The sequence below is a fragment of the Tamandua tetradactyla genome, chromosome 12 (genome assembly GCF_023851605.1).
Source record: "Tamandua tetradactyla isolate mTamTet1 chromosome 12, mTamTet1.pri, whole genome shotgun sequence".
Classification (NCBI taxonomy): domain Eukaryota; kingdom Metazoa; phylum Chordata; class Mammalia; order Pilosa; family Myrmecophagidae; genus Tamandua; species Tamandua tetradactyla.
Window position 1 is genome coordinate 7,254,477 of NC_135338.1, and position 12,893 is coordinate 7,267,369.

Sequence of the window (12,893 nt, forward strand, 5' to 3'; positions counted from 1 at the left end):
AACTATGTGCACCTGCTGGGGGTATGTGTATGTCTGGCCCAATTTGTCTGGTGGTGGCCTGAGGGACTCACCGTCCCAGATCTCACTCTGTACATAGAAAGTAGCTCACAAAACTTCTCCTGTAAGTGGCTGTCTGTAAAAAGGGATTGCTGGCTATGGTACATCCAGTACAGTGCCAAGGACTGTGAGGTAGCTGTTTTCAAGAGAAGAGAGAAATTCTTATCTGTGTAAACAGGAGGATTCCTAGGGCCAAACGTGCATGCCCAAGATAAGGTACTTGGAAAGGACCGGGAGGCCCTACAGTTTGGCAAGGACCCATTCTCTAACTTTATTGCACAAGTAAACCCTAGAGGAAAACATGTGTACAGGTCAGTCTTCAAAGACTGGTTAAGATGTTTTCTTTTTTAGTGTCATCTTCTTTTCTTTTTGAGTGGGGGCATGGCTGCTGTCATCTAAAAACTGTCACAACACTAGCCTGATGTACAAGCCAAAGGAACAGATGCCTCAGAGTTAATTCCAGTGACAACACATTAAAATATCAAAATGTCTAGGTTCGACAAAAGATCATAAAATACATAAAGGAACCAGAAGCAATGGCCTAGGCAAAGGAGAAGATTAAAGCATTAGAAATCATCAATAAATATAACCAGACTTGGGACATACCAGGCAAAGACTTCTTAAAAAATGGTCCTAAATATGCTCAAAAAGCTAAAGGAAAACTTGGACAAAGAACTAAAGGAAATCAGGAAAACGAGAGAAGAACACAAAGAGAGTATCAATAGAGAGATGGAAAGTCTGAAAAGGAACCAAAGACCACAGGAACAGAAATTAAAAGTTCCTTAGCGGGTTCAATAGCATATTGGAGGTCGAAGAAGAAAGAGTCTGTGAACCGGAAGAAAAACAACTGAAATTTTCCAACCTAAAGAGCAGAAAGTATAAAGAATGAAATGAACAGAGCTTGAGGAATCTGTGGGGCACCATCAAGTATACCAATATACATACCGTAGGGCGGGCCACGGTGGCTCAGCAGGTAAGAGTGCTCGCCTGCCAAGCCCGAGGACCCGGGTTCGATTCCCGGTGCCTGCCCATGTAAAAAAGAAATATATATATATATATATATACGTACTGTAGGAGTCCCAGAAAGAGAAGAAAGGGGCAAAGAGAACATTCAAAGAAATAGTGGCTGACAACTTCCTAAATCTAACAAAAGACATGAATATACACAACCAAGTGCTCAACAAGCTCCAAACAGGAAAAATCCAAAACAGACCCACACCGCGCAACGTTGTAAAAAAACTGTCGAACGCCAAACTTAAAGAGAGAATTCTGAAAGCTGCAAGACAGACGTAATTTGTCACAATCGAGGGAACTTCAATAAAATTAAGTGCCAATTTCTCATTGGAAACCATGGCAGCAAGAAGGCAACGGGATGACATAAAGTGGTGAAGGTAAAAAAAATTACTAACCAAGAAGTCCATAACCAGCAAAACAGTAATTCAAAAATGAGGGAGGGATGAAGATATCCCCAGATAATCAAAAGCAGAGGGACTGTGTCACCACAAGAATGGCCCTACAAGAAATGCTAAAGGGAATTCTGCTGGTTGAAAGGCAGGGATACGAGAAAACTGACTGAAGTCGCGTGAAGAACTTAAGCTCTCCAGGGAAGATAATGGCGTGGATAAAAATAAATACCAGTACTATTCTATTTTTATTTGTAACTTCACTTTTTACTTCCTACAGGATCTAAAAGGCAAATACATAAAATCTGTTGATAAATCAATGGTTGTAGGCTCATAATGTATAAGCATGTCAGCGGTGGCAAAAACTACACACAGGTGGGAGATGGAGTATAGGAATGTCAAGTATATATGCTACTGAATTCAAATTGGTATCAAAGCAAATGAAATTGTTATAGAGTTAGGATGTTAAACTTAAGCCCCGTTATAACCACACATTAAAAAAAATCAGAGAATATGCAAAGTTATAGAAACAGAAAGTAGAGTATGGGTTACCAGGAGTACAGGGCAAGGGCAATGCAGAATTAATGCAGAATGAGTACAGGGTTTTTGTCTGGGTTGAAGGAAAGTTCTAGTAGCGGACGGTGGGAAGGGCACTGCCACACCGGGACTGTGATTAACCCCACTGAATGTGCTTGGGAGGGGTTGAGATGGGAAGATTAATCTTGTTTACATGCTTCCACAATCAAAATAAAAAAGAGAGAATGACAATTAAATGCAATACATGATACTGGATGGGATCTAAGAACGGAGGAAAAAAGGCTCAAAAGGACACTGGGACAGAAAAAATTGAGAAACAGTTAAATCTCTGGAACTTGCTAACTGTACTGGAGGTGATTACGGAAGTGAATATCCTGGTTCACAGACAAGGCACATGGAAGTATTATGTATTCGTGGATTATGACGTATGCAACCTGCTCATATATGTTCAAACGAAAGACAGGAAGGGAAGGAAGGGGAGGGTGAGAGAGCAGGTACAAGTGGTAAAAATGTTGAAATCTGCGGCTAGGGCCATCTAGAGGGGTTGGAGTATGTTGGAGTTCTCTGTGTGGGGTGTGTATTGTTTTTGCAACTGTCCTGTAAGTTTGAAATTATTTCAAGTTAAAAAGTTAAAAGAAGATGCAGAATTATATTTAAGACAAGTGTCAGTTATTAGTAAGAAAATATTTGGGATATCTAAATAAATGAATTTGTTAGCCATTATTCTTTATTTATTAGTATTAATCCACGTAGATAGCTTAAAATATACTCCTCTTTACTAAATACATGCAGGTTTTCTATCAAGTTCTTACTGAGTTGAAAGCTCCACTTATACGTCCTCGGGGATGAATTTGGGTGTTTTTCTCGGTGTTTATCTTTTTCTCCATCTTTGATGTGAGGGGATATTCTCGCAGGAGACCGTGTAAGCTTCTGCGGCTTAGATACACTAAGATGTTTTACTGGAGTACATTTACTTGAATTATCTAGGACAGGAAGATCTTCACTATCACTGCTTTGTCCTATAACAAAAAGAGTTCACTCAGAAATTATAAATGATTAAAATCCAAGTATCAAAATGCAAGAGAACCAGCAATTATTTTTGTAGGCTACCAAGAAGTGCACAAATGTGCAAAGTTTATGACAGTGAAAAATTGAGAGTCACCTAAATGCCCACCAATAGGGAAATGGTAAAAAAAAAAAAATTATATACTAATGAATAATTTGCTAAAGTTGGTAAAAGGAATGAACTAGAGCTCATAAAAATTTGAACTGGCAAACTAGCCAATATCTATCACTAAATGAAAAACAAAGTTATAAAATATGTATAGAATTGTCTCAAAAAACAAAGTTATAAAATATGCATAGAATTGTCTCAGTTACAGCTTAAAACAAATTCAAAAACTATGTATGTGAAACCCATAGAATATATATGTGATAAAGTACAGAAAAAGATTTTGATGTGTAGACAAGAATTTTTTACATATATAATAAACAATAAAATTCAAGGAGCTATTTATAAGCAATTCTGTTCTCCCCTAGTCACCAAACTAATACTAAGAGATACTTCTGGGTTTTACTTAATAGAAAATCAGAATTCACTCTCAATTTCTCATCCTTGTTTTCAAGCTCCATGCCCTATGTCCACCCCGCTTACTCTCAAAAGACCAGGCTTTGCCTTCCATCACAAAGGCAAAGACGAGTACAGGGTTTGACACATTCAACACACTCGCCCTGCTCTACCTGTACGTGGCCTGAATGGTTTTTCTATTTGTTAAGTTTTTGCACGGGCAGGCTCCAGGAATCCAACCCGGCAGGGCAGGCGAGAACTCTGCTGCTGAGCCACGGGCACATCGTCCTGTCCTAACTGCCTTTTATTTATTTATTTTTGGTGTCAGAGGAGACTCCGTTTTGGGGCACATTCATCTTTCCATCGATGCTCTTGAGACCACCTACTCTCAGCAACTCTCGACTATCCCACTGTTAGTCATCCATGTTCTTTTATCTTTAATTCGTTCTTCTCCCAGAGTCTACCAACCTGCTCAGGCCTTTTCATACCCTTAGAGGGAGGGAGGGAAGGCGAGGAAAGTCTTTATCTGGCATACCTCTTTCCTCTTTTGGGTCAAATTTTTAAATAGAAAAATCCTTTGCTACCCTTACTTCTATACCTTCAAATCATACCTGTGCTCTTGTGGGGATCTCAGACACTTGTTCTCGATCAAATTTGATGACTGCATTCTAATCCTACTTGAATTATCTTTATCGCATTTGAAACTTCTTTCTTAGTCAAATTCACTAATGTATACTTATTCTCATTGATCTCTAGTCAGTTTCGACTCTATTTCTCCTGGCACATATAAAGGAATATCTCATATTATTTTACTTTTGGCCCTCTTTCTTCTCACTTTTCAACTGCTGCAAGGCAATCAATCTCATCCCCCTGCCAATCTTCAGCATCTGTCTTTTAAAAACAGACTTTCTTTTAAGCTCCAGACTCCAATTTCTTGCGGTTACCTCTAACTCAGCATTCCCTAAAATACTCTTCCAAAAACTTGCTGCTACTCCTATATTCTGTACCTCACTTAACCAAGACCTCATGTCTAACTAATAATAAAGTTCTAGTGACTTTATTTCCTAATTCTTCTTAATTCATCCCTTAGCTCTCTGCTTAACTTAAACCAAAGACTATTTCCAAAAGGTAAAACTGGCTATTTCCTTCCCCTGTTTAAATACTATAAAGTCATACTCTCTAGTCTGGCATTTTACAATCTGACTCCTGCTACTTTTCTTTCCCTCTCTTTCTCTGTTTTTCTCTCTTTTTTACTTATTTTGAAATAATCTCAAACTTAGGAAAAAGTTGGAAGAACAACACAAAACTTTTTCTTTTCTGAACCATTTGAGGGTAAGCTGCCATGATACCCTGTCACCCCGTGAGTACTTAGAGTGTAATTCTTACAAACAAGGACATTCTCCTTGTGTTAACGATCTACTGTTGGATTACAAATTAACCCAGAACTCAGTAATTTACAACTACAGATGCAAACCATCTCACACAGTTTCGGAGGGTCAGGAATCTAGGAGAGACTTGGCTATGTGGTCTAGAAGGAAATCTTGTGAGGTTATAGTTAAGCCTTTAGCAGGTTGTGGTCTCTGAAGACTTGATAGGGGTTGGAAAAAATGTGCTTCCAAGATGGCTCACTTGTCTGACTCCTGGTGGGACATTTGAGCTCCTCAATGGCTGTTGGCAGGATGCCCACAGTTCTTCACCATATAGAGCTCTCCATACACTACTTAACTGTCCTCACTGCATGGCAGCTAACTTCCCCCAGAGCGAGCAATTCAAGAGAGAGCAATGAGGAACTTGTAGTGCCTTTTTATGACCTAATCTCCAAAGTCATACACCATCACTTCCCCTTTGTATGTCAGAAGTGAGTCAATAAGCTGAGCACATACTCAAGAGGGAGATTAGGCTTCACCCTTTGAAGAGTATTAAAAAATTTGTGGATGCTTTTAAAACTACTGCACCCTTACAGAACCACAACACAACCATGGAAGTCAGAAATTAACAAATAAATTACTACCACCTAATCAGCAGATCTCATTCAAATTTCTCCAGTTGATAGAATGATATTTTTTTTGGTGGGGGGAGTGCATGGTCTGGGAAGTAAACTCAAGACTCCTGCATGGAAGGCAAGCATTCTATCACTGAACAACAATGTTCTTCTAAAGCAAGCAAAATGGTTCAGTAAGAATCGTGTGTTGCATTTAATTTTCATGTCTTTTAAGACGTGCTCCTTCAGCCTGGAGCAGATCTTATGTCCTTCCTTTACTTTCATGACCTTAACACTTTTGCAAATTACAGGCCAATTATTTTATAGAATACCCCTCAATTCGGATTTGTCCGATGGTTCCTCATGATTAGAGTCAGGTTACACATCTTTGACAGGAATGTAACAGAAGTACTGCTTTGTCATTCTTGTTGCAGCCTGTCAGATGGTACATAATTCCATTTTTTTCACATCACTAATGTGTTCACTTTGATCATGTGACTAAGGTGGTGAGTGCAGGCTTATCCACTGTAAAATTCTTTTTTTTTTTATACCCTTTGTAATTTCTGCTACCTTTATTGTCTCCACGGTCTGTCTTTATACTCTGCTCTGCACTGCCTGCTAGCCACTAGCCACATGTACTAATGAAAACTTAAAATGTGGCTCTAAGGTTTTCCTTTGAAATATTTTCATATAAATTATATGCTCCTTTCTTTGCAACATATGCCTACTGTAATTCAGAATTCCCCTTTCAGCCTTAGAAGCTCTCTACATGTTTTAGAGGTAAAATTTTAATTTCTTAAAATCAATCATATTCACCTCTATTATATCTTACTACTTAATTTTATTCTTTATTGTACAGAAACTTGGTTTTTTATGTAACCTATTCTGTTTATCTGCATTTAATAATTTCCCTTTTTGTTTCAATAAGAGCTGTCATTATTTCCTCCCTGTTTTAAAATTACCATGATACTGTTTAGAAACAAGACTTCAGGCTTAAAGAAAAATATTTCATTGACAAATGTAAAATTTATGTGCTTTTAACTCTACAGCAAATACTATTTTTCTTTTATTCAAGATTTCCAAATATTAAAAAAAAAAAAAAAGATTCCCAAATACATCTTCTCTAATGGTGAAACAGCTACTTTCAGGACCTAATAAACCAAATTTACTTCAAAACTGACACAAATGATCAAGCCAATAAACTGCTGAGAATACTAACACTGTATTAAAGCTAGAGGTAGAAAGCACCAACCTGTTCCATTCTTTTCATTTTTGGCTATAGCACTGGTTCGCTTTGGGGTACGCTTCTGCTTTTTTGCCAACAATCCACTATTTCCATCACTTGGCCTTTTCTGACCTGAAATGAGGAGGAGAAAATGTGGGATAAAAAACAAGGGCAAGCATATTTATTCACTGGTCTACACTTACTTTCTATACATACATTTAAAAAGAAGAAGAAAGAAAAAAAGAATAAGGAAAAGTACTTTTCAGATCAACAGGTTCTAACATTCGTAACTTATTAACTTTTGGTTTTAATATAAAGGCTAATTTCCCCCCCTACAAAGCCTGTACCCTTCTCTCTGCTTTCTCTCTCCTGCACAATTATACTGCATGTGCTGGAAGCAATGCTGGCTTCAAATCCGTTGGCGGATTCCCTCTCACAAAGACCTTCTTGAGACTCTTCAGCAATACTGTCGACTTCGATCGTGACGTCGCTCTCACTTTTTATACTCCGAGACTCATCTTGACTGAGAGTGAGTGGTGAAGACACTGAAATGTTGTGAAGCACTACAGGAGGTAGGGCAGGCGGAACTGAAACAAGCGAGTTAGACTCAGGGCTCTCTACCACGGCCTCATCAAAACTGGTCTTATCCTTTTCATCCAAATCATCTAGATCCACTTCATGACAAACCAAGGTTTCGGGCCCAATCAGAGGCATTGTATCCTCGTCTTCTTTTAGTGGAGTATTTACAGTTTCTTCCGCTGGACTGTCAAATTTTTCATTAGTCAAATCTTGAATGCACGGGTTTGACTCTGCTGTTAACGACGGCATTCCCTCATTTTCTGTTTCCAAGTGCTGCTCAAAACCTAAGTTTTTCATTCCCTCAGATCTAATACAATCACCGGTCCTTTCTTGAGGTCCACTATTTGTTATGTCCATTCCATTCTCAATTCTTACTTTTTTCTCTGGTGATGACTGTCCTAGTATTTTACGTTTCAACTTTTTTTCTTTTGCACATTGGTCAATTTCGTCTTCAGCAGTAGATGAAAAATCTTTACTGTCTGATGAAGGAAATTCTAGACTCTGAGTTTCCCCCTGAGGCTCACTTCCTGCCTCATCCTGGCTAAATGATGAAATCTTTATAATTTCTAAAGAAAGATCTTTTGTTTTGCTTCTTCTTCCTTTTCCTTTAGGAGATTTTTCCATCTCTTTCTTAACTTCTTCTACTTGTTCAACTTTGTTTCCAAAAATCTGTACAATTTGTTCATTCTCTCCAACTTCTAACTTCAGGGTTTCTAGAGGCTGCATTGGAGTCCTATCGTTTTCTTTTAACATATGTGCAATATTTGGATTTTCTTCATCTAGTTTTTCATCATTTAAATTTTCATTTCTTTCTAGTTCTTCTTTGATATCAGGAGAAAGTTCTTCATTCATCAAATTCTTTTCTAAAGGGTCTTCTGTTTCACTATCAGATGAACAAGAGTCTGTAAGAGGAAATATTGTTGCATTACAAAGATTTCTATCCTAGTTACCAATGCAGTTACATAATAAGAAATCCTATCCCAAAACAAACAAAAACTTTAATCATTCTCTGCAGACATTTCTGATATAAAATAAATCATACATTTATGCCAAAAATTTGGGTGGGAGAGTCTCAAATTAACCTCCATATAAAAACACATTATAGAGCAAATATCACTATCTTGCTTCTGTATAAAGAGCTATTTTGCAATTTTCATTAGTATCCTATTTAGGCTACAATAACTCGTACAAAAATCAAAGAACCAGTACTTGAAAGATGAAGTTAATATGTTAAGTGATGTGGCCTCAGAACTAATTGGTAATAATCAATAAATCTGATGGCCACTTTTATGTCCTAAGAAAGAATATCACATTTCGTTTAAAATAATTTGGTAGGAAATAAGTATTTTGAATACTCAAAACTTTAAATATTCCTTTGATTAAGAGACAAGAACATGCTTGCCTGCAATGCAGGAAACCTGGGTTCGATTCCCAGCCCATGCACTGCACTGCACTGCACCCCCCACCACCCCCTAAAAAGAGAGACAAGAATGACAGGCAAGACACCTTCTTGGAAAAGAAACTACTCTCTGTAAAATAAGAAATATTTTAAATAATAAAGTACGGTTCTAAGACTGTACAGAAGCTACAAAATAAAAATTCTGCCCACATGATACTCATATCCTAAAGAAGTTCAAAAAAGGCAAACATACATGTATCTTCTTCAGTGAAAAGTTTCATAGACAAAGTTTTATTTTGTGGCTCTATCATAAAGAGAATATAGATTTCACTTGTTCTACATTTAAAAAAACACTTTTATCTGGTAATTTAGAAAGGCTACTATTACAGTTTTGTAGGTTGAATACACATAGGGTACCAGCAGATGGCAGCAAAGAGTAGAAAGGATAGCTTTTCCCCCCTAATTTGCATACAAGCAATATATATATGGGAAATTGGGAACCCTGTAAGTCAGAATATTTTTTTTCTGGGAGGCAGAGAAATTTTTATGTGACAATTATTTCATATTTCTTAAATTACATCTAAAAGCATACACAGGTAGAAAAGTAAGGAAAAGAAGTAAAAGCAGAATAAAGTATGTTCACCTATACTTATAAAACAGACCTGACATTAGTTTGTGCTCTCTTTGAAAACGGTCTCAGCCTTGTGGAAGGATCCTGGGTGAACAGCAGTGGATTTATAAGAGACACTGCTACAGGTTTTGAAGGGCAGTACAGCACACTAGGATATATGCCTTGTCAACTCACCCTCTATTAAAATAAAATATTCCTAAGACATTAACAAGGAAAGGCACTTCTAAATTAAAGAAAAACATCACTAACTTTTAAAAAGTGACATAGAAAAATATGTAGTTTTTTCAAATCAAACTTTGTACTTTCAATCATGTGTGATTTTAAAAACCTAGATGATTTACCTTGAATCGTTCACAAAACTGGGGTTTTCTTACTATATTATTGATTAAAAAAAAAATTAGTGATCCTTAAAACCGAGCACCTTCTATCCTATTTGACAGGGGTGAGGTGTCTGGCATATGGGGGCAAGCACTTCTGATACCTGATTTTCCATCACTGTTCGGCGTCTTAGACAAACCATATGGCATGTTCGATGAAAGCGTAGATTTTAAAGGAGGTCGTCCACGTTTTGACTTCTGCCTCTCCTCATCCCTCCTTTCATCCTTTTCACTGTCTTCTTTATTCTGGACAACAACAACAGAATGTGTGAGGAGGGCTGGTACCTTATGAAAAATGAACGTACCACTTTGCCAAGGTAAAGTATAACTAAAATAGGTTAGAAATTTTATATGTCAACTCCTAGTCTGAGTTTACAGAAAAAGTAAATAATTTTCTAACACATTTCATATTTCTATGACTATGATGTTTTACAATTTGTAATTTTAAAAACAATTAGTAGTGAGACGCTGTGTAATACTAAGTAATCCTCCATGTTCCTTATTATCCTGAGGAAAATAAAAATATCTACCATCAAACAGACAAAACATTAAGCTAATCCATGTGGCACAGGATGGGAAAACTGAGCGTGTGGGTAAAGAGTACAACTGACCAGCAGATACATATTTTTAAATTTCAATATTAGTTTCTAACATTTAATCACATTAAAAAAAATCCAGATATCCTGAAAAATCCTAAAATCTGGCAACCCTGGATCTGTATTCCCACAATACAGCTAGTTGTTTCCAGCCTCTCTTGATGAAAAAACCATGTCCTCTGGTTTGTCACTATCAGTCCCGTTTTTCCTTTTTCCTCGATGGCCTCTGTGGGCATCTGAGTTTGAAATCCCTGCCCTAGGATTCACTGTTTTTCGTCTTTCCTGAGAATGTGGTACCCTGTTGGTTTTTTAGTTCCTTCCGGGTTGCAACAGAAAACATTATAATTATTTTAAAAGAATCAAGATGGTTATTACAATGAGAAAACAAGATTTATAAAAACATACAATCCGAATAATTCCTGTACCTATCATAAAGGATATGAATCTATGAACATACTTTAGCTTTTTTCTTCTGTTTTTTCTTTGGTCCACCTTTGTCCAAAGGCCAGATTATCCTATCAGCTTTCACCCATTCATCATACCTTAAAATAAAGAACATGTAAAGATTTCACAATGATATTCTGTTTGAAATGTATTCACCAAATAAAAACAACAGTGAGAGAGAGAGACTAAAGAGTGTGTTTCTAGTACTGGCAGACATATGAAGGGTACAGGGGCTGACGTGCTAATATTTCTAATCAATTTTTATTCTGAACTATGTCACCTCTCAGACCCTGAAAGTTTTTTCAGCTACTTTTCTTTATTTCTTTATTTAATTTTATTTAGCTTGAGATACAAACTCTTTTTTGTAACTTTTCACAAAAAGTTGACATCAATTTTGAATTTCAATACAGTAAGTCGAAGTTACTAGTCAGTGGCAAATGAAAAATTAAAAATTAGTTAATAGAGATCTTTAGGCAATGCCCATTTTTACTTCTTCATGTTGAGAAGGGGTGTCAACGACACTAAAGGATAGGGGGATGTATTTAATTGCTAATCTTGGAAAGGATGATCCCTCTGGGTTTCAGGATTTATTTGACCTAGGAACTCTCTGGAAATTATAGGTTCCAGGAAAGCAAAGTTAGTGCATGAAACTTTTTTTAAAGAGTCTTGGTTCGAGTCCTTAGATATTCTTACAAGTTAACAGGAATGATATTGGTCGTGGTTTAGCATGAATCAAAGGAGACAGAGGTATAACAGAAAAGACAGGATTTACTAAACGAGTATGACCACTGAATCACTATATTAATATTCCTTCTAGCCTCCAGTGTTTTGTAGCATCTAGAAGGAAAAATACAAGAGGATCGTACGGTAGCCAATGACAAACTCCGGGATCTGTCCTGGAACTACTTGTTGAAGTGTGCTTTGAAAACTACTGCTTTTTTATTTTTTTGCTTCGTATATATGTTATACTAAACAATAAAAAAAGTTAAAAAAATTATGGGTTCTTGCTTTGGATGGTTCTGTGTTAATATGAATTTATATATACGGAAACCTCACTCTCATTTTGTACCTTGGTTATCAGTGGAACCATGCAAAATGAGGACAGAGTTCCAATAGGCACAAGTTTTGGGTAGCACAGTACTATGACTACCCATATCATGACTGGTAAACCAGCTCCACCTGAATTAAATCCTCAGCTGTGAGAACAGGACCATCTATGAGCATTTTATCAGGCTTTTAAGCATGTTACTCTCTAATTTACCTTACTTAGAAGTATTAATTCATTGGAAATTAATTCTTTTGGATTTAGGTCCTACTAGTATACTAGACACTATATAAAGAAATACGTTGAGGAAAATAGAGAAGACAGAGCCCTTACCCTCAAGCAACTCACAGTCTGGTGTGAAAGACATATGCACAGTAAAATCGAGTACAACCTGACAAGTACAATAAGAGAGTTTCGTGTCTGGTCCAAGGCTAACAAAGAAGGAGTAACTTTGCTCAATTCCAAAATTCCACAGGGGATGACGGAGAAGCACAGGCCTGATATGAGCACACTTGGTCCAGGCCACACTGTCCTGGCTAACGCAATACCTCACCACAGGCACTTCTCACACTAATGGAGCTGACCAAGGGCGGTCCCAGGGACGCTCAACTAGAGACCAGGACACCCCTTCACGTTTGCAAACGCTCCCTTGATTTAGAAAAAGGCTAGATTTTCTAGAAACTACGATGCCTTTACCTCAATAAGCAGGCCAGAATTCTACCAGCATTTAAGGGAACAGAAGGACAGTGAGCAACCCTGTAAGTAACCAGTTAGGGAACTAGGAAGTTAGGAAGAGCACACAATAAACTGACTGTTAAGCAGAGTCATACAGCAAACACAGAAAAGATAAGAAAGAATGAAATTAGGAAGGGAACTCCTAGAAAGGAGAACACACGCACATGTGGAGATGGTAAATAAGAGTGGATTCATTGAATAAAACTTGACACAAAAAGAAGGCTAATGTGCTGCCACTGCCATTATAGTGATTCAAATATCGCAGAGGCAGTCCTTTCTTCCTGAACTCAACAGTACAGTTAAAGAGAAAAAAAGAT

At 37.2% G+C, this 12,893-nt stretch overlaps 1 protein-coding gene across 2 annotated transcripts in view; it reads right to left on the reverse strand.

The window, feature by feature from the left end:
• The window catches only part of ARID4A (AT-rich interaction domain 4A), a 120,978-nt gene that overhangs the window by 25,891 nt on the left and 82,194 nt on the right, over positions 1-12,893 (reverse strand). For both annotated transcript variants that reach the window (XM_077122524.1, XM_077122523.1), the window contains exons 18-22: positions 10,810-10,894; positions 9,861-10,002; positions 7,118-8,251; positions 6,798-6,902; positions 2,810-3,016 (exon numbers count right to left, since the gene is read on the reverse strand). In XM_077122524.1, the coding sequence (XP_076978639.1) occupies positions 2,810-3,016; positions 6,798-6,902; positions 7,118-8,251; positions 9,861-10,002; positions 10,810-10,894 (1,673 nt within the window). The remainder of the gene's footprint in view (positions 1-2,809; positions 3,017-6,797; positions 6,903-7,117; positions 8,252-9,860; positions 10,003-10,809; positions 10,895-12,893) is intronic.